Source organism: Podarcis filfolensis (assembly GCF_964270895.1).
Source record: "Podarcis filfolensis genome assembly, chromosome: 17".
NCBI classification, from domain to species: Eukaryota; Metazoa; Chordata; class Lepidosauria; order Squamata; family Lacertidae; genus Podarcis; species Podarcis filfolensis.
The window spans coordinates 40,990,495-41,011,454 of record NC_139621.1 but is presented as its reverse complement, the minus strand read 5'-3'; the positions used below and the strand labels follow the sequence as shown (position 1 = coordinate 41,011,454).

At 46.2% G+C, this 20,960-nt stretch overlaps 1 protein-coding gene across 3 annotated transcripts in view; it reads left to right on the top strand.

Annotated features, from left to right (window-relative positions):
• The window catches only part of PLA1A (phospholipase A1 member A), a 115,565-nt gene extending 97,609 nt beyond the window's left edge, over positions 1-17,956 (top strand). For 2 of the 3 annotated variants that reach the window (XM_083593639.1, XM_083593640.1), the window contains 9 exons: positions 201-378; positions 1,986-2,094; positions 4,827-4,928; positions 6,957-7,046; positions 8,025-8,192; positions 11,207-11,296; positions 12,612-12,720; positions 15,926-16,090; positions 16,989-17,956. In XM_083593639.1, the coding sequence (XP_083449765.1) occupies positions 201-378; positions 1,986-2,094; positions 4,827-4,928; positions 6,957-7,046; positions 8,025-8,192; positions 11,207-11,296; positions 12,612-12,720; positions 15,926-16,090; positions 16,989-17,073 (1,096 nt within the window). In that variant the 3' untranslated portion in view covers positions 17,074-17,956. Of the gene's footprint in view, positions 1-200; positions 379-1,985; positions 2,095-4,826; positions 4,929-6,956; positions 7,047-8,024; positions 8,193-11,206; positions 11,297-12,611; positions 12,721-14,704; positions 15,758-15,925; positions 16,091-16,988 lie in introns of those variants that run through there. The other variant, XM_083593641.1, reaches the window with a different exon arrangement.
• Positions 17,957-20,960: the final 3,004 nt, after the last annotated feature.

The window sequence follows — 20,960 nt, the reverse complement described above, 5'->3', positions numbered from 1 at the left end:
GAGTTTGATTCGGTTCACATTTTAATAGCTTGTGAAACTCCCTAATTTGCACTTCCTCAAACAATATGCAAAATGAAACACAGTTATCTGCTGGAATTCACGCTTCTCCCAATTTGGGGGGTGCAGTGCTCCAGCCCCTCCAGTGCAAAAGTCAGCATTGCATGAGCTCCTGCCTTCTTCCCTTGCTTCTGTCTTCTCAGGGTCCTCGGGACAAAGCCCTCCTGGATAGATGGGCTGATCAAGGCCTTGCTGCAGGCCGCCCAAGCCAACGTGATTGCTGTCGACTGGGTCCATGGCAGCACAGCAGCCTATTATGCCGCAGTGGAAAATGTGATGAAGTTGGCACTAGAAATAGCCAGTTTTATTCGCAAGTTGCTGGTAGGTGGAAATGTATTTCTGAGTTTGGGTGTTTCACTGAAATGGGCCAACCAGCTACAAAATGGGGGTGGAGAGGAGCATAATCAACTGGCAATTACAGACATAATTTTCTCTATATATCTAATCCCTCCCTGAAAGTTGCTAAACTCTTTGCCACCTCAGGGTGTTCCACACTTCAGCATTCCCTAAGCTGGGTAAAGACATTGTCTCAGACTCCCTATTATAGAAAGAATCTGCAGGTCCAGAGGCTCTAAGTTCTGAGAAGATTTTATTTTATATTTTCCCTCCCCCTCCATGCTTCTCAAAAAAACCCCACAACCTTTTTACTTATCTCCTGTCATTTCTTCTCCTCTAATACTAAATTTGTGTCCTATTCCCACCTGCAACCTGCCAGTTTCCATCTCTGCTCCCTACTCCTTTCATATTCATTTCTTCCTCTAACAGCTTCGCCACTTATCCCCTTCCTCTCTGTTCCTGGTTAACTGTTATGACTTTTAAAAATATTGACCCTTTTATTCTCTCTTTCTAACTTTCTTTAAAGCCCAAAACTTATCCTTTTCCCACAGAGGAGGGAGGAGAGACTTCTGGGTTCAGCTGGAGACTTGATAGGAAGGAAAGGCGAGGACTCTGTGTGTGTGTGTGCGCTCACGTGTGCATGCATGAGTGTGAAGCAGAGGGGCTAGAAGGCTCAACAGAAGCCCTAGGAGACTTCTCCTTTTCCTCTCTCTCAGTGTGTCCATTTCCTCTCTTCCTTCGTCTTCCTTTCTTCCTCTTCAACTTTTCATTCTATAGCCTCCAGTGGCATAGCAGGGTGGGGCAAGGAGGGCCGTGGCCCTGGGGACAGAATTCTGACAGGGCACAGCCCAGCGCCCCCACGACAGGCTCCCTCGTGTGGCTGCTGCCTTCCAGAGCTGCGGGGAGGCAAGTCACACGCGGGCTGGATCTTGAGGGCTGCAACGGTGCCTCCTTCTCCTCACGGCCAGTGAAGGGACGCCTGCCCCGGGCAGAACTGCTGCTGGCCAGAAAAGCATGCACCCCGTGGCGGAAGCACAGAGAGGAGAGCTGCCCACTCAGCTGGGATCGGCTGGCACCTGTCCTTGTGCTGTGCGGCCAAGGAGAGATGAACAGGGAGGGCAGTGCTTGGTGCCTCGGCCAGCTCTCCACCACCACCCTCCTCCTAGGCCTGCTGCAGCTGCGGCTCTGGTGCAACTGGGACGCCAGCAAGCCTGCCCAAGAACACCAGCTGATGCTCCCAGCTGGCAAGCGGCCTCCATGAGGAGCGGCCACCGCAGGGCCACAGCGAAGTTCCCTTATCGCCTCCTGCACAACGCCTGCAAGGAGGTTAGGGGGAGCAATCCTTGCCTTGCCCAGGGTGCTAGCAACGCATGCTATGCCATTGATAGATTTGCTTTCTAACCAGCCCCGGTTCTGATGCTTTCCCATATGCTGTACATGTGGGGAGCTGTTGCGAGTGACCATCCAACCAAAAGGCTTGCAAGACAAAGGGAAAGGCAGCAGTGATGAGATCTACTGGAACCTCTGGAGGGCTTTAGGGAAGAAAAATGACGAAATTGCGTCAATTAATCCTGTTCCTCCTAACTTTTCAGGACTTGGGAGTGCCTGAGAAATCCGTCCACCTTATTGGGGTGAGCCTTGGAGCCCATGCCGGGGGTTTGGTAGGCCATTTCTTTGAAGGCCGACTGGGAAGGATCACTGGTAAGGAGAATAAAAAGGAAAAACGTCTGTATTAGCCCATGAAAAAGAAAATCTGAAATGAAGGGTTCTTGGCCACTTTGCCAGGCCATCACACCTGTCAAGGTGATTTCTAGCAATCCTACTGGTTTGAGTAGTCTGACATATCCACAGTCAAAAATCAAGGGCTGGATAACCTCTTAAACCTTTTTTGAGATTATTTATGTATGTTCCCACTGTAGCCCATGTTTGGTTAGCCCAAAAACAGAAATGAGTGAGGTCCCAACTAAGGAAGAGTGACAACTTAAGTTGACAGATTATGCACAACTCACAGACTTAACATATAGAATAAGAGAAGAAGAAGAGCGTGTTGAAAGAAGATTGGGAAATGTTTATTGAATATATGGGAATATATGGGAAATATATTGAATATATGGGAAATAATTGTATGCAGCTGAAAACGCTGGCAGAATTAAGATAAATTCAACAGTTTTGATGGATGTAATAATGGAATACTGAATGGTATAGTTTTTGCAAAATATGCAGGGATTTATGATATGTAAAATGAACAATGGAAAGAGAAGAAGGAAAGTCATTGATATCTTAAGGATGTAAAACAAGTATTTTAAATTGTAAAACAGAAAAATTAATAAAAATTACACACACACATTCACAAAATCAAGGGCTGGAAGGGATATTGATGCCTCTTCAGTTCAATATTTATAGAATTAATTGGAATAGCTAAACTATTTGGCACAATGTATTAAGAAAAAAAGTTGATGGTGAGAAAAATGTAGGATGCCCACAGATGTTTAATAGCCACGACAAAATGTTGAGGATTATAGCACAAGCCAAAAAATCCAAGATCCATAAGAGAGTCTGATTCTTGGGCTAAACTGCTGCAAGGGCACTTTGGCTGAGCTAGAGACCTGCTGAGCTGGGGCTCAGTCCATAGAACTTAAAGCCGCAATATGCATGCCCGTTTAAGGCCCCCCCAAAGGGGTGTTCTGAGGGGCGAGATGAGGCAAAGAGAGATTTACACCCACCCCAATCCTTTGCATATTTGGAAGGAGCATCAGTGCACCTCTCGTGAGACATTTTCTTGTCTGCTGTTGTCTTTATTGCAGTAGATCTTCCTGCAGAGGAAGGAACTGCAATTTCACACTTTGCACAACATCAAAACCTTTTCCTCCTTTGAACGCCAATGTTGCTGAACCCAGAGTGCTAGCGGAAATCTGACTCTGGACATATTTCACCCAGGGCTCTCTAGTCACTATGTTTATAATTTCTCTCACCAGGGCCACGTCTGGAGGGGGACGTAAAAGGGGGCACACTCCTCAGGGGGCATTTTAGGAAGGCAGCAAAATTATGTGGTGGCTCCTGGAAGGTGGCCCAGCGGGAGGCAAGGAAAATGGGGGCTGGGCTGAGGGGGCGCCATTGCTCCTGTTCCTCTCGCAGCCTATTATTCAGGTTTGGCCAACATGGGGGCATCTTTTGGCTCTTCTGGTCCAACCACTGAAACCTCAGAGCTCCGGGGTTGCCCTCTGCTCTCATCTGAGCCTAGAGCGAGGCCTCTTGCATGGGGTGGGAAGCTACTGAGGGCGTCCAGGCGACTCCAGCATCGAGGGGCGGGAGCAAACAGGGCCAGAAAGTTTCCAAAAGTGGGGGGTTTTGTAGCAAAGACCTCTGAGAGCTTGCAGAATCTCTCTCCCCCCGCCCCTGCATCACAGGGTCATCACAATCTGTGCCTCCTCCCCCATAAGCTGGAGTAGGGAGTGTGCAGGCATCTCTGGAAGGGAGGTCAGGAGGAAGTGGAGAGATCATGGCTGGGAGAGCGGGCGGTTGTGCAGATTACAGTGGTACCTCAGGTTACAGACACTTCAGGTTACAGACTCTGCTACCCAGAAATAGTACCTCGGATTAAGAACTTTGCTTCAGGATGAGAACAGAAATCGTGCTCCTGCGGCGCGGCAGCAGCAGGAGGCCCCATTAGCTAAAGTGGTGCTTCAGGTTAAGAACAGTTTCAGGTTAAGTACGAACCTCCAGAACGAATTAAGTACTTAACCTGAGGTACCACTGTATTGTCAACTTCAGCAAAATTTTGTTGATCCGACAGTGGCTATCACTGTCTTCTTTGCCTTCAGTGGTTCTATGAATACAATTTTTTATTTTAAAAAAATAGTCCCTTGATATTCACGAGCATTTTGGTGTAAGAAATGCTTCTGCTGCAATTTGGTTTGAGGCTAAGCTGTTCCCGGAGCCAGATTGTCTCATCTACCAGGGCTGCAGCCCAAGCAAAAGAACAATACAGTGGTACCTCGGGTTACAGACGCTTCAGGTTACAGACTCCGCTAACCCAGAAATAGTACCTCGGGTTAAGAACTTTGCTTCAGGATGAGAACAGAAATCGTGCAGCAGCAGGAGGCCCCATTAGCTAAAGTGGAGCTTCAGGTTAAGAACAATTTCAGGTTAAGAACGGACCTCTGGAACGAATTAAGTTCTTAACCCGAGGTACCAGTGTAGTTAAGAGATCAAGGACCAGATTGGTAAAGAAAAAGTGTTTTATATGTGTTGTATGTGCAATATAATACTGTGACACTAGATGGCGCTGTGGAGTCCCATCTTTCCTTACTGGATTTCCCTGTATGAGTTTACCACGCGTTGAACTGAATCACCTCTTTGGTGTGTCTAGAATCCAGCCCTAGCCACAGACTTCCCAGACCATAGTAGTACTCTGTTTTTCCTCCATATTCCAGGTCTGGATCCTGCAGGGCCCAAGTATACCAAGGCCAGCCGCGAAGAGCGCCTAGATCCGGGAGATGCTGTCTTTGTGGAAGCCATTCACACAGATGCAGACAGTACGTTGGTTGCACTGGCCAATCCCATGATGCTTCCCAAGCCCTTTCTTTGCCCCTCTTTCTGCATTGTGGAGAGCTGGAGCCGAGTTTGATGAAGATACCAGCCCAAACACCCTGCTTCCTGGGGTGGTGAACCTGCAGGAGGTCCAAGCTCTCTAATCAAGGTGGCCACTTTGTGAATAGATAGATAGATAGATAGATAGATAGATTCTTTATTGTCATTACACACGTGCAACATTGCACAAGTGCAACGAAATTGGATGCCATCCCTTAAAAACAACAAAAGCAAAACAACAACAACAACCCACAAACCACATTCCAGCCACACCCACACCCACACCCATCAATCTCCCAAGTCACACTATCGAGTTACAGCATTCAGAAGGGCCACAGCTCTCGGGTAGAAACTGTTTTTCAGTCTATTTGTCCTTGACTTGATGTTTCTATATCTCCTGCCAGACGGCAGTAGTGCAAACAGACTGTATCCCGGGTGAGATGAATCCTGCAGGATGTTGTTTGCTTTCCTAAGACAACGGGAACCGTACAATTCTTCCAAGGATGGGAGAGGTTGACCAATAATCCTTTGTGCTGTGGTTATGACCTTCTGGAGCACCTTCCTCTCCCTAGCTGTACAACTGGAGAACCAAGCACAAATACAGTATGTAAGAATGCTCTCTATGGAGCCTCGGTAGAAGGACACCAGCAGTCTCTCACTCAGGGGAATGTTGTCCCTTCCCCTCTCTATTCCTGGCCAGGAGAAGATAATGTGGCTGCTCACTTTTTTTGACTGCCATCAGTACAGTCGTAGCTTGGATCCCGAATGCATTGCGAGTTTAACATTTTGGCTCCCGAACGCCGCAAACCTGGAAGTGAGTGTTCCGGTTTGCAAACGTTCTTTGGAACTTGAACATCCGATGTGGCTTCCGATTGGCTGCAGGAAGCTCCAATCAGAAGCCACACCTTGGTTTCCAAGCGTTTGGGAAGTCAAATGGACTTCCAGAACGGATTCTGTTTGGCTTCCAAGGTACAACTGTATATGTTGTGCCTTACAGAGTTCCACAGGCAAAATGTAGGCAAACCCCTGTTCTCAAGGAGCTTATAATATAAAATAAGCAAAGGGGAGAGATGGAGATCCCTCTAGGTCCCTTCAAAGCCTATGATTTTATATCTGTAAGATGGTAGTCTGTAGTAGAAGGAACTGCTGAAGTGGTCAAACTAGTTAATGCCCCCAGCTAAGTCCTTTTTACATGTCTAAAATGTTGGTCAGGTACAAGGGTCTTGCCATAGAAGCCAGTGATGCTTTGAGAAGGAGAGGGCAGGTCTGTCCTCCACCTGCTTGCCTGTCTGGAGAACATGTCCTCTTATAGGTAAGAGACCAAGGGCTGGCCTTTATCTAGTTTCACCTGGAGCTGGGGAGCCAGAGAGACTAGATTTGTTCTCTGTGCTGAGTACAAAGAAAGCTAACTGGGAAATAAGATTGGCTGGAGTGTTAATGCTGTGAAACCCTCCAGCTTATATGTGTGTGCAAATGAAGCCATATATCATAAAGAAACCAGTGACCTGCATCCCAGAGAAATCAAACCCATGATATGCTCTCACACCCCTGAAGTCTCTCACCACTCAGAGATTGCGGTACATATAACAGTGCCTTTTTTCCTATACATACGAGTAGTCTTTCTCCCATTCTGGCTGGCACACAACAGTGAATTGCACTACTGTATTTAAGTTTTTTTTAATTATTATTATTATTATTATTATTATTATTATTATTATTACTATTACTATTACTATTACTATTACTATTACTATTATTATTATTTGACAAGATCAACATACAACGTGGGTGCAATAAAACCTCAGAGCACTTTGCAAAAAGTTTAAAACAATAAAATGATCAGTTTAGTGAATCAGGTTAATGGATTTTCCATTTGTGGTCAACCCTTCTAACTGGGACTTTCCCCTGAATATCCAGATGGAATATTTTGAATGCAAGATAGAAGTGCAATCCTAACTCAGGTCTTCTTTCAGATTTTGGTATCCGGATACCTGTTGGCCACATTGATTACTATGTCAATGGTGGCAGAGATCAGCCTGGATGTCCCCGTTTTATATCATCTGGTAAGCTTACTAATAGAAGCTGCTTTTCATTGCCATTCGTCACTCCTAACCATTTATCATGGCAAGTTTTCAATGAAATGGAGGTAGACTATATCAGGAGGTCCCTCTATTCAAGTCCTGCTTTTGCCCCTCTCTCTCATTCCAGTGAGTGCTGTCAAAGTAGCAGCAGGTTTGCCAGCTGGGCCGGCCCACCCACAAGGCAAGGTGAGGTGGCTGCCTCAGGCAGCAGGATCCACAAGGGCAGAAATCTTTGCACTGATGTCCATATTCACTTAGCCATGAATACAACCCATGGCAGCAAGTTCCTCAATTTATTATTTTGTTTGTATTAAATTTGTCAGTCACTTTATCTTGTTGCCCAGGGCAAACAAATAGATAATAAACCACACATTGATACATTGAAACTAAGCAGAAAGAGAAATACCGGTTCATCTTAAATCTCTAAAAAGCCAGAGGTAGTTAAAGTTAATTGTTGTAGAGACTCTCCACGACACACGTGATTGAGTTTCATAGCTTAACTGGTGTGTTATATGTGCACTAGTTTTATTGAATTTTCTCTGATATTCATTTAGAGAAACGTAACTAAGTGGTAAAATAATGTGGGTTGATATAGCCTTAAAATATATTTTACCCCATATGGTGCTCCATGTATTTATGGAGATGCTTACATTGAGATCAGATTCCTATAAATATTTTTAACACTTTCTGTTGTAACAACAACAACAATTCTACTCTGGGTGGATTCCAAGCCCCCCAAAATCTGAAAAACCCCAGACATTTCCTTTAAAATGTAAAAATCCACCCTGACGGGTGTGTTGGCCCCCGAAAAGAGGACATGTCCGGGTTTTCCCGGACGTATGGCAACCCAGTGCTTCTGGGTGCACAATCTTTGCCAGTGGTGAGCAATGCTATTCCACCCGCTGAGTTGATAATCAGTAGTGCTTGCCTCATTTTATATGCTGTTTTTCTCTTCTCCAGGCTATAACTACCTGATCTGCGACCATATGAGATCGGTGCATTTCTACATCAGCGCCTTGACTGACCCCTGCCCCATGATGGCTTTCCCTTGCACGAGTTACAAGGATTTCCTAACTGGCCACTGCTTGGACTGTTTTCACCCTTTCCCCCTCTCCTGTCCAACAATAGGTATGTTCCTCAGCTTGACTCTTGGATGAATTAGAAGCCGCATCAGGCATGCAGGGGGATCCAGAAATCCAGAATTTGGCTGGAAATTTTGAGTGTAGGAGAGGTGTCAGGGATCCAGTCTTCATGGGGAAATATATAAAGCTTGACTGTCAGGAGTGGAGCTGAAGTCTTACTGTCCTTAACAATCATGTTGTAATTTCTACGCAGGTAGGAAATAGACGGAATTGCAGACATAAACTCTGAATGGCAGGATGTAAGATTAAATTGCCCGAATCAATGCAAGCCCCCCGCCAATGGTTTCGTGAGTTGCTTTGCCTTTAAACTGTGGCTTGACACTGTATGAATCAGCCTCAGCAAAGCAGCACCAGGTTCACACCCTCCTGCATCCTGTGTGGCCAGGAGAAAGAGGTCTGCTGAGAATCCTTTCAGAGTTAAATATTCTCCGCAATGCGTACAAATAAGAAATTCTGGTTTAAATGGTTAGTTGCTAAACAAGCCAGTCTCAAAGCATGGGTTATGAAGTGGGCTTATTTGATGCCATGCAGAGTGAGAAAAGTCAGCCCTTGGCCCACCTTGGTGGCCATCCTCTCAAGCGGCGGCAGGAGGGGAAACATGAGACAGGTAACCCAGTCAGGTGATCTCCCCCTCCTGAGCTGCCACACAGGTTAACCAAAGTGAGTGTGTTTGGTACCCATGAACTGCCTGCCCGCACACATGGCAGAATTTGAGGTGACCGATAATCAGATCTAGAACTGCAGTCCAGTTTGGGATCCACATTTAGTGGACTGGAGATCCAATTTGTGTGCCTTTATCTGTACCATATGCATTCATGTATGAAAGAGACTGATAATGAAGTACAGTCATACCTCGGCTCCCAAACGCCTTGGGAGCTCCTGCTCCCGAATGATCGGAAACCGGAAGTGAGTGTTCTGGTTTTCGAACGTTCTTTTGGAAGCCAAACATCTGACCGGGCTTCTGCGGCTTCTCATTGGCTGCAGGAACTTCCTGCAGCCAATCGGAAGCCGCACTTTGGGTTCTGAATGTTTTGGAAGTCGAATGGACTTCCGGAACGGATTCCGTTTGACTTCCGAGCTACAACTGTCTTTGTTTTCCTGATACACCCTCAAGTAAAAAGCCACTTGTCTTGCATTGTACTCTATACTGAGCTCAAGCGAGAATTTCTCTGGTTTTTACTACCACTTGGCTTTCCCACACTCTGGTCGCCACAGAGATATCACAGGGTTGGGTTATTTCCTACTACATCCCTTCCGACTAAGGCTGGGCAGGTGTTGGAATGGAAAATACCTGATCCCTTCTCTGGTTAAAGGCTTGGAGAGAACCAGACCTCCCACCCCCCACCCCAGCTGTTCTTAGGTCTGTAAGGAGAGGGGGAAACGCAGGTACAGGTGCTGTAATAATAATAATAATAATAATAATAATAATAATAATAATAATTATTATTTATTATTTATACCCCGCCCATCTGGCTGGGCTTCCCCAGCCACTCTGGGCAGCTTCCAAAAAAATTAAAATACCGTAATACATCAAACATTAAAAGCTTCCCTAAACAGGGCTGCCTTCAGATATCTTCTAAAAGTCAGATAGTTGTTTATTTCCTCGACATCTGATGGGAGGGCGTTCCACAGGGTGGGTGCCACTACAGAGAAGGCCTTGTCTGATTCCCTGCAACCTCACTTCTCGCAACGAGGGAACCGCCAGAAGGCCCTCGGCACTGGACCTCAGTGTCCAGGCTGAACGATGGGGGTGGAGACGCTCTTTCAGGTATACTGGACTGAGGCCATTTAGGACATTAGTTGTTTATGTCCTCGACATCTGATGGGAGGGCGTTCCACAGGGTGGGTGCCACTACTGAGAAGGCCCTCTGCCTGGTTCCCTGTACTTTCACTTCTCGCAGGGAAGGAACTGCCAGAAGGCCCTCGGTGCTAGACAGTGTCTGGGCTGAACGTTGGGGGTGGAGACGCTCCTTCAGATATACTGTTCTTGGGGTGTTTTTGTTTTTCTCCGCAGAGCTACCAGCAGGTCTCTCTGTGTGAGAGAGATTGGTTGCTTCACATTGCGGAAAAGTTGTTCAGAGGAAAGAGTTTACCACTTCCTCATCTTCAAAGAAGCAGCCAGGCCTTAGGCCCTGTGCTGGTTTTTGCTTTACTAATCACAGACCTTTCCTGGTTTGGACCAGGAGGCAACCCTTGGCAAGGTGCCGGGTGTCAACTCAAGCAAACAGTCTCTTACTTGTGGTGACAGCTAACACCAGAGGAGTGGCAAAACACCTCCCCTCCTCCCAATTGGTATTTTTGAAGCTTTTACTTATACTTCCTCCGTGAGCCAGTCTTCTGCTATGCTGAGGAGACCTGGCCACATTCCCAGCGTATCCATGAAGCTCAGTGGTCCCCGTTTGGTCCGTCTCCTTACTTCAGAGGCTTGTTTTGAGGATACAATGAGAGGAAATTCATGTGTGATGCCCTGAGCTGCAAATGTGGCCATAACAGTCTCTTAGTAACAAAACTGCTTTGTTCTCATTCCCGCTCTTTGCTCAGACAATGGAAAATAAAATCACCAAAGAAGGGATGTATGAGAAACGAGATGGTCTTGTTTTGTGATCTAGATTCTGATCTTCCTTATGCTTAACACAAAGTTGCAGAAATATCTTCAGTGGTGATGGTGATGATTTATTTATTTAATTGTTTATACCCCACCCATCGTGACGCATACAGAGATACAGCGTACATGTCTGCAAAGACTCTGTTTCTTTCTCTCAAACCAAATACCCTAAACCCAAGTTCTTCTAAGAGATGCATTTGACAGTTTGTATACCCATGCACAATAAGCAAAACAAGAGAGATGTATTTTCTCATTTCACATATATTCTACATCTGCTAGCTATGCTATGCTGAGGAATGAAAATCTCCCCCTTGACTGCTGGGTATCTTATTCAGCCTTCCTCTCACATACTTCACTGACATAAGGATTAGAAACTTCATTTATTCTTGTTTTAGGACTGCTAGACAATGGAGGAGTCCACGTGGGGAAACTATCGACAGAGGTAAAGGTTTACCTGACCACAGCTGCATCAGCACCATACTGTGGTGAGTGCATCCAGAGGGCTGAGATTTTCTTGATATTTCAAGGCAACAGCAGAGAATATCAAAATCCCACAGAGAGCCCCTTACAGATGTAGTGTAGGGAATGGGCTCTCATGCACTGTTCTCACACATCTGACTTGTGCACATTTGTTTGAAGGCCTGCATGGAGCCTGCACATGTGCATCTCTCTCCATATGATTGGGAACTGTGTTTTTTCACAGACACATGGGAGACCTCTAGACACCCAGAGCACATATCTAGGCTTTGTGCAGACTATCAAATAAACTTGTAGGGCATGGATGGAGCACAATGCCATGAGCTACTACCAATCTTTGGGGGGCCAGAGCGAGCACATTTGGAATTTTGAGGAAAGCGCATTGGGTGTTAGTCATACAAAATGGCTGCCACAGCGCCATGGCCTAACACAAAATGGCAGGAGAGAGGGTGTAGCATAAAAGAAAATGGCTTCCACATCTTAAAAGAAAAGAAAAGAAAAGAAAAGAAAAATACATGGGGCCACAAAACGTGGGGGCATCCCCTTCCCATTGGTCCCCAAAGGGAAAAAACCTATGCCAGCCATTGTCATACTTACAGATAGATGCTATTTGCACCTCTTTTCTGTTCAGAATGGAAATTAAAACAGATGTCCTGTCCTAGAATCCAAAGAAGTGTGGGTAGGTTTAAGGGGGCATGTTCACCGTAGGAGAGGCTGAGCCAATAAAAACAGGAATTAAGCAGGAGGAGCAAACAGTCTAATGCATTATGGATTTTGAGGGTATATTTACTGAGACCATAAGAGGTACACTCAGTTATGCTGATTCCATGCTGGCAACCCCTGATCTATGCAGATCTTCAGATAAATGTGTAGGTCAGGAGTGGGAACAGCTGCTATGATCCTACTCCCCCCTGCACATGTAGCATGTACGATTGAAAGATCTGAAAGGGGCTCGTGGGGGCGACTGCTTCACGAATGCTGGCTGCGTGAATTTATTTCTCTACACTTGATGGCTGGAATTGAATGTGTGAATTGGCTCCAGTAAAAAGCGTTCATGGTCAGAGATAGAAAAGTTCAGTCTGTAGTGTTAAGGTCTCTGATGCTGAGGAACCAGCTCTGAAAAATCTGTAAAATGCATCCAGAGCTGTGGATTATGTCAGTTCCTAACCCTAACTCTAACCTTTAACAACGGAGCAGTTAAATGGTTTGAAGAGGGGTAAATTATGGATGGCTTTGCAGAAGATATAGCAGCCATCTTCTGTTAAAGCCAGAGTCTAAAGATATTCAGTGCTTTTTGCCCCAAATGTGATCTCTGTTGCCTAGTGTATCATAGCCTGGTCGAATTTCGCCTGCAGACGAGGAGGACTTCGGACACCAACATTGAGATCGCCTTTCTCAGCAGCAACTCCTCATTCAGCACCAGCATCACCATGTAAGTAACAACGGACAATTTTGATGTGCTTCTCACGATTCTCTCTGTCCCCTTTTCCTTTCAAGATTTGCTTAGCTGGCCGTGCAATCCTATGCATGGTTGTTCAAAAGTAAGGCCCATTAAGTCCAATGTGACTTACTCCAAGGTGAGTGTGTACAGAATTGCAGCCTAAGAATCTTCACAAGACTCTCTGCAGCAGTCACATTTGTGAAATATAACAGCAGCACAAACTTCCACCCAAGAGTAGACCCCTTACCCTTCCCCTTCCCCTAAATAACAGAGGATTATTACTTTGAACCTTCATCAATTTCCTGGGGAAGATTCACCCACTGAGATCATTCACCTAGAAGCACTTTATTATATTATGAACCACTTCCCTTATCAGCCCACTCCTCCCATATTTCCACCAAACTCAGCCAAGGAACACACAGTTGTTGACCAAAGACACATCTTTATTATTCATTAGTTGGCAGGTGAAAGCAAGCAGCAACTCATGCGATTCCTTCCCAGGGAACTGCAACCACCGTACTTGAAAGTGTTACTTGCAAGCTAGTAGCATCCTGCCAGAAGAATGCCTGATTGGCAAGGATAAGGGGCCACATGGGGACACTGAGCACCACAGAGCCAGAGAAGAGGGTGTCAGCCTCCAGCTTTTCAGCAAAAGGGGTGGCCCAGTCTGAAGATGGTGGTTCTTTCTCAAAACACTGGCATGCACATCCCTGAAACAGCCCATGGCCTCCACATCTGCTTGCAGAACCATGTTGTTGCAGAACTATGGCCCCCTTCAGAGCCAAAATTTCAACGTGGGATGAATCCAAGGTGACCGAGCTCATGGAAGCCTTTGAAGGCTTCCACACAGGTGTAGTCTCTGGCTGTGGGTGTGCAGCCCATCAGGGGACGGTACATAAACTGATAGAGGGGAGTGGTCCCCTGTTGCTGCAACTACTCCAAAGGGTGTGGACCGGGAAACAGCTGTCTAGACGCTAGACTGGTGTGTGTGGGTATTCGGAGCTGTAGAAACGACTGTGTCAGCTTTGACAATAAAGATTTAACTATCTACCATGTGCGTTCCTTTGGATGGAGAGGGCCCTTGACAGCCAGGGCCAGGCACTTCACTCATAAGTTCTCTGAGACGCGTTTTCAATTTATGTTAATAACAAATGTGTGAGCCAGGAGATTGCATTTTCTTTGAAATAAAGAAAAACACTCCCATTGGCATGCAGCAGGAGAGAAACCACCCTGTCCCCAGGACACCTTAGACTGTGAGCAGCACTGGATAGGGGTGGTTGCAATATTGCTTAAGTACAAATTGAACAGTAGGGGGCACCAACAGGTAAAAAAAAGGTGAAAGTAAAGGAACCCTGGGCGGTTAAGTCCAGTCAAAGGCGACTATGGGGTTGTGGCGCTCATCTTGCTTTCAGGCCAAGGGAGCCGGCGTTTGTCCACAGACAGCTTTCCGAGTCATGTGGCCAGCAGGACTAAACTGCTTCTGGCACAACAGAACACTGTGACAGAAACCAGAGTGCATAGAAACGCCATTTACCTTCCCGCCACAGTGGTACCTATTTTTCAAATCGCTAGGTTGGCAGGAGCTGGAACAGAGCAACAGGAGCTCACTCCGTTGCCTTCCGATCGACAAGCCCTAGAGGCTCAGTGGTTTAGACCACAGGGCCCCCCGCGTCCCAACAAACCACCTAGTTGTCCACCCCTAGAGGTGGGCATACTGTTGAATAGTTTTGCAGTGCCCTATCAGAACATTTTACTGTTTGCTCATTGCTGAGAATAGGGAGATTAGTTTACATTTTGCTGGGTCAGCCTTGTTGTCTTTCTTGATTATTGGGGCCACCATTCTTTCATTCCACCCCTTGGATAATTGGCCTCTCTTGCTGAGAGCTGTAAACGTGGGACTGTAAATTGTTGTTGTTGTTAATGTGTGTAATATATATATTTGAGGGAAGGCAAGCAACACCCCTCTTTCCTGCAGGAGGCTTGTCATCTGACTCCTTTGTTCTTTCTGCCTCAAGAGAGAAGAGCTCTTCAGCTGCCAGCCTTGCAGGCTTGTTTACTATGCTAAACCTGACAGAGCAAAAAGATTGTGGAGCAACTTCTCTTATTTTACCGAAAGGGAAGGTGATGGGACTTCCCAAACATGCTAGGAAATAATCTTGGGCAATTTGACCCTCTTTTTGCACCCGGGAGGAAACCTTGCTACTCCCCCACCTCCCTTTTTATTTTACTCTTCCCTTTTGTAAAGCTTAGGAAACTCTAAACAGTCAAAGAAAGAGGAAGGGACACGCAAATACATACAAAGAAATAAACCAACAAATGGGTTCTGAGGGAAATGTAATGGTGAAGGTGCACCCAGGAAGGACGTGAAGAGGTGCAGGGATGGACCTCCCAGAATCTCATTGCATGTGCAAAAGACTACACACCCATCAAAGGACTGGGAAGTAGAAATCTAGGGCATACACACTGGTAGAGTTTATGCTACTATTTCCTAGTGGGCTCGGGGGGGGGCGTAAATCAGGCATGTCCACAGCCCGTTTTGGGGGGCCTAATCCAGCCCACCGGCAGGTTCAATCCGGCCCCTGTGGTCGGCCCTCTCACATGTTCAAATCTGGCCCTCTTTGAAAAAAGTTGGGCACCCCTGGGGTAAATGGAATGGGGGGGGGGGACAGGGAACAACAGCTGGGGAAACATGAGCTGTTTACAGAAGGCTGGTAATATTGTGTGGACCCGGAGGTCCAGCTCCGAGGGCCTTCTGGCGGTTCCCTCAGTCAGTGCAAGAAGTGAAGCTACAGGGAACCAGGCAGAGGGCCTTCTCGGTAGTGGCGCCCGCCCTGCGGAATGCCCTCCCATCAGATGTTAAAGAAATAAACAACCATCTGGTGTTAAGAAGACATCTGAAGGCAACCCTGTTTAGGGAAGTTTTTAAAGTTTGATCTTTTGTCGTGTTTTTAATATTCTGTTGGGAGCAGCCCAGAGAGGCTGGGGAAACCCAGCCAGATGGGCGGGGTATAAATAAATTATTATTATTATTATTATTATTATTATTATTATTATTCCCAAAATATGTGAATGGGGCATGTAAAGGATTGTCTGTAAACACCTTAAAGTTTGGGTGAGCAAAGAAAACCCACACATTTATCCTGCATGCAAAAAAAGTCCCTGTTGCTCCCTCGCATCCCCTTGCTGTGTTTCGCAGACCCAAGCAGCAGACAGTAGGCAAAGGCCTCCTGACCCACTCTGCCCCGCTGTGCCAGATGAAAAGCGTGATGCTGCAGTACCGTCACAAGACCTGGAGGAGGAATAAAGAGGAGACCCCTGTTTTGGGCCAGTTCTGTACTGCTCCCCTGCCTGTCGACACCAGGTAACCAAGATGCATGATTGCTAAGGCCTCAGCCGGCAAGGGAATTTTGCCGAGTGAGGAACGGAAAGCCTTTTTGTCTTTATTTTGTGGTGTTTGGGGTCCACGCAGATAATCAAGAGGTTAACGTGAGGGATTTCTTCCCTTTTCATTAGGGGTTGCTCTCAAAGGCCAAACAATGCCCACTTGTGTGGGAGAAACTGGTAATATAAAACCCAGACCTGTCACTACAGCTGCCTTGCATGTCCCACCCTTTTACATGGTTTTGGATGTTTTGTGGTATTTTATGCATTGTGACCTTCCATTATTTTTATTGATTATAGTTTCGTAATTCTTTATTGTAATCGTTAAGTGTAAACTGTTCCTTATTGGCTGACGTATAATTCTACTGTTTCCTATTATATTCCAATTGAATATTGCTTTATTTGATACAAGTTTGTATTATGACTTTTTGGCATTGGATCAGATTATCATAAGGTGCGTGATCTTTGCTGTCTGTTTTATTGTTTCTTCAGCTTGTAAATCGCCTTTTCTAGAGTAATATAGAAAAGAGGTATGCAAATTAAAAGTGAAATGAAATGAAAATGAAGACTGGCAGGCTGACAAAACAGCCTGAACAATCCTGAGGTGGCCGCTTCCCCTTGCCTCATGGGTGGGCCGGCCCAAGGCCTGAGGCCCTGTGGCTCTGGACTTGCGCAGGACAGATGTGCAGTGGGTAACCAGCTGGATGTGCTGCAGATGTTGGACTGCAATTCTCAAAAGGGCCAATAAAAGTTGTACGATGAGAGCTGTTGTCTAATCTTCTAGTCACCATGTTGGCTGATTTAATATACCAAAAAGCCTCCCAACCCTATCACTGGATTTGTTAGCATCCTTTAACTTCAGTCTTTTTCTTTTACAGCAAGGAGATATTCTGTCTCCCTCAGCTGCTGACTCTGACACGAAACAACCCACTTCTACATGGCCTCACCGTTGCCTGTGACTAGCACAACTGAGCTTAGAGATAACAAGAAGAGTCCTAAGGGGGAAAGCACATATTCTAAAATAAGAAATGTGATAGAAGCCCGGTTGTTGGGGAACTAAGTGGATGCAGATACAGAAATTCTCCCAGTTCCCGTGTTCCCTCAGTGTTTAGGAATGGAATTCTTTGAAGCAAATGTGAGCTGCATTTGTTCACAGCACATTCTTGTCCGTAGATTAGACACAATTAATGTGGTGTTCTTTACATGTTGCTTTGCTTGATGTTTCGTAATGCTGTTATCCTGAAGCTCCCTGCGAGAGGAAGATTTTATTCTTCCCTCCCTCTTCTGCATCACCTCAATATACTAGCTGACAGCACGCTGGGAGTCAGCAGACTATGAGAGACTGGGAACACTTCCATTCCCAGGTCAACCCAGGAAGAGTTTGCCCGTTTCTAGTGACGAGTGCTACCTGGAGGGGTCGTATTGTTTCCGATAACAGCTGCTAAAACTCAACCATTTGTAAAACAAGTGCAGCCATCACTGAGGAGTGTCTGATATCATGATTTTGACTCAGGTATTCACTGATGCTAATAGTCTCCTTTGATATTCTGTTTGTAGCTTCTGCTTCAGCTGTTATGCTTTCCTAACATGTCAAACCAAGTAGCACATAAATTATGTATTATGACATCAGATTGTTCAAAGTGGTAAGAAGGAAAAAGGATTGCATGCTTTAAAATTTAAAAAAAATATCGCCATAACTCCCAATAAAGAAATATAGGATACAGCCAGTGCTTTTCTTCTAGAAAAAATATGCCAGTACTGCGTACCCTTGAGTACCCCCAGAAAAAAAAGCACTGGATACAACTATGTGATTTACTGAGTCAATAATAAAACATAACAAAAGGAAGAGGATTGTGTGGTTTATATAGTATAGGTTCTATACTGTGACACATACCATCGGGGAGAAGCACTGCATTGAGGGTGCCTGAATTGGCAAGGAAAGAAAGTTGTGATAGTCAACAAAAATGTTGTGTCACTGAGTGGTAGCTGTGTAACAAGGTGAATTCTGTGACGCAGTCATTGAAATAAAACTGCCAGTATCATAATGCCATTATAAAAATCTATGATGCAGTCGCACCTGGAATACCGTGTCTAGTTCTGGTTGTCTTGCCTCAAAAAGGATATGGGGCTGGAAAAGGTTCAAACAAGGACAACCAAAATGACTGAGGGGCTGGAGCCACTCCCCTACGAGGAAAGATTGCAATTTGGGGGCCTTTTTAATTTAGAGAAAATGTAAAGCGGGACATGATGCAAGGTAAGGTAAAAGGTAAAGGACCCCTGGAAAGTTAAGTCCAGTCAAAGGTGACTATAAGGTTGCAGTGCTCATCTCGCTTTCAGGCCGAGGGAGCCAGCGTTTGTCCACAGACAGCTTTCCGGGTCATGTAGCCAGCATGACTAAACCACTTTTGGCGCAATGGGACACTGTGACAGAAGCCAGAGTGCACAGAAATGCCATTTACCTTCCCACCGCAGTGGTACCTATTTATCTACTTGCACTGGGCTGCTTTCAAACTGCTAGGTTGGCAGGAGCTAGGACAGAGCAACGGGAGCTCACCCTGTCGCAGGGATTCGAACCGCCGACCTTCTGATCGGCAAGCCCAAGATGCTCGGTGGTTTAGACCACAGCGCCACCTGCGCATGGTTTGGGGAAAGTGGATAGAGAGAGGTTCTCTCTTTCTCATAACATTAGGACTTGGCCCCGTCCAATGAAGCTGGATGTTGGACAAAAGAAAATCCTTATTTACGCAGTGCATAGTAAATTTGCTCCCACAAGATGCAATAATGGCTTCCACAGTGGATGGCTTTAAAAGTTGTTGTTGTTGTTTAGTTGTTTAGTCGTGTCCGCCTCTTCGTGACCCCCTGGACCAGAGCACGCCAGGCACTCCTGTCTTCCACTGCCTCCCTCATGCTGGTAGCTTCGAGAACACTGTCCAACCATCTTGTCCTCTGTCATCCCCTTCTCCTTGTGCCCTCCATCTTTCCCAACATCAGGGTCTTTTCCAGGGAGTCTTCTCTTCTCATGAGGTGGCCAAAGTATTGGAGCCTCAGCTTCAGGATCTGTCCTTCCAGTGAGCACTCAGGGCTGATTTCCTTCAGAATGGAGAGGTTGGATCTTCTTGCAGCCCATGGGACTCTCCAGAGTCTCCTCCAGCACCAGAATTCCTTAAAAGAGGAGTAGGCAAATCCATGCAGGATGGAGCTATCCGTGGCTGCAAGGCGTGATGACTATGTTCTGCTTCCAGTTGGAGCCAGCAGGCTCCTGAATATCACTTTGGGAATCCCAAGTGGGGATTGTGAGCTTCCTATCTCATAGAAGCATCTGATTGGCCACCATGAGAACAGGATGTTGGACTAAATGTGCCTTTGGCCTGATCCAGTTGCGCAGTGCTTCTGCTTACAACTGCCAACATCCCTGGCCTTTGGCCATGTCAGATCTTGTTTCCGGATGCAGCATCTAGAGAGCAGCTGAACTCTCCGATTCAAACTTTATCCTAACAGTTTCCCTCAATGTTCTTGAATTGCCCTGGAGTCGCCCTTTGGCTCACATCTACATTCTGTTCTCCTGCACCCTGTTTACAGAGTCATCAATTCCCAAACTACCCGTTTGTACCCACTGGGGGAGGAAGGGGTGGGTGGTGTGTGCGGCCCAGCCTGGGTGTCATCCCTGACCGGGGGGGTGACATCGCTGCCCCCCAGGGACACTCGCCGTGGGCGGCACCCCCCGGGACACTCACTGCTCGCCGCAGGCAGCACTCCCCATGAGTAGCTGACCCTGCCCCCCCCCGAGTGCACAGCATGGGTGCTGGAGCAGCTAGCTCCGCCTCTGTTTGTACCCCCAGTTGAGGTAAAAGTCACTCTACTGCAAGAAAGGTCAGTCATATACGTAGGTTATGACTTCCTCCTTCCAACCATCCCCTCTTAAATTTCAGTTCCAGCTAGGCAGCGTTTATCCTTCGTCAGCCAGATCGGAAGACATGAAGAAGAGAATACAGGGGTACCTTGGGTTACAGACGCTTCAGGTCACAGACACTTCAGGCTACAGACTCCGCTAACCCAGAAATATTACCTCGGGTTAAGAACTTTGCTTCAGGATGAGAACAGAAATCGCACGGTGGCAGCAGGAGGCCCCATTAGCTAAAGTGATGCTTCAGGTTAAGAACAGTTTCAGGTTTTTAATGTAAGATGTTAGCTTAAAGACATGCCCATATTGTACTGCCAGCAGACTACAGACTGCGTGTGATCGAGATCGCAAGTCACTGTGTGCATTATCCCATAATCTTTGCTTTAAAGTCTTTAGGGCACCTTCATAACCCAGGTAATACAGTTGGGGGGTGCCAGACCAATAGAGGTGGCTTTTTCTGCAGTGTTGGATGGCAGGTTAAAAGGAGTTCCCTACCAGGACAGACTTTGCTCGTGTGCTCAAGACATCGATTCCATAAAACATATTTTGTTGCACTGTGCAAAATATGAGCAAGCCAGGGCTGAACTGATACTACCCTTGCTGGTACCTTTCCCGGGAAAATCAGAGGCTCACTATGTCAGGTTCCTACTGGAAGACCAGACAAACACTAGAACATTAGCAGTGGCAAAGTTTTTATCAGTGGTTGCAAGAACCAATGATCCCTATATTCTGAAAAAGATGCTTGTTTAACCTGGAGGTAGGCTGGATGAATTGTGTATTGCTTTGTAACGATTTGTTGGGTCTCTGGACCATAATAAAGATTGATTGAGTTTCATGTTAAGAACGGACCTCAAGAACGAATTAAGTTCTTAACCCAAGGTGCCACTGTAATTCCCTCCTAATATGTTTTGCAATAGAAGACTACTCAACAGCCCCTCAACTGAGAGCA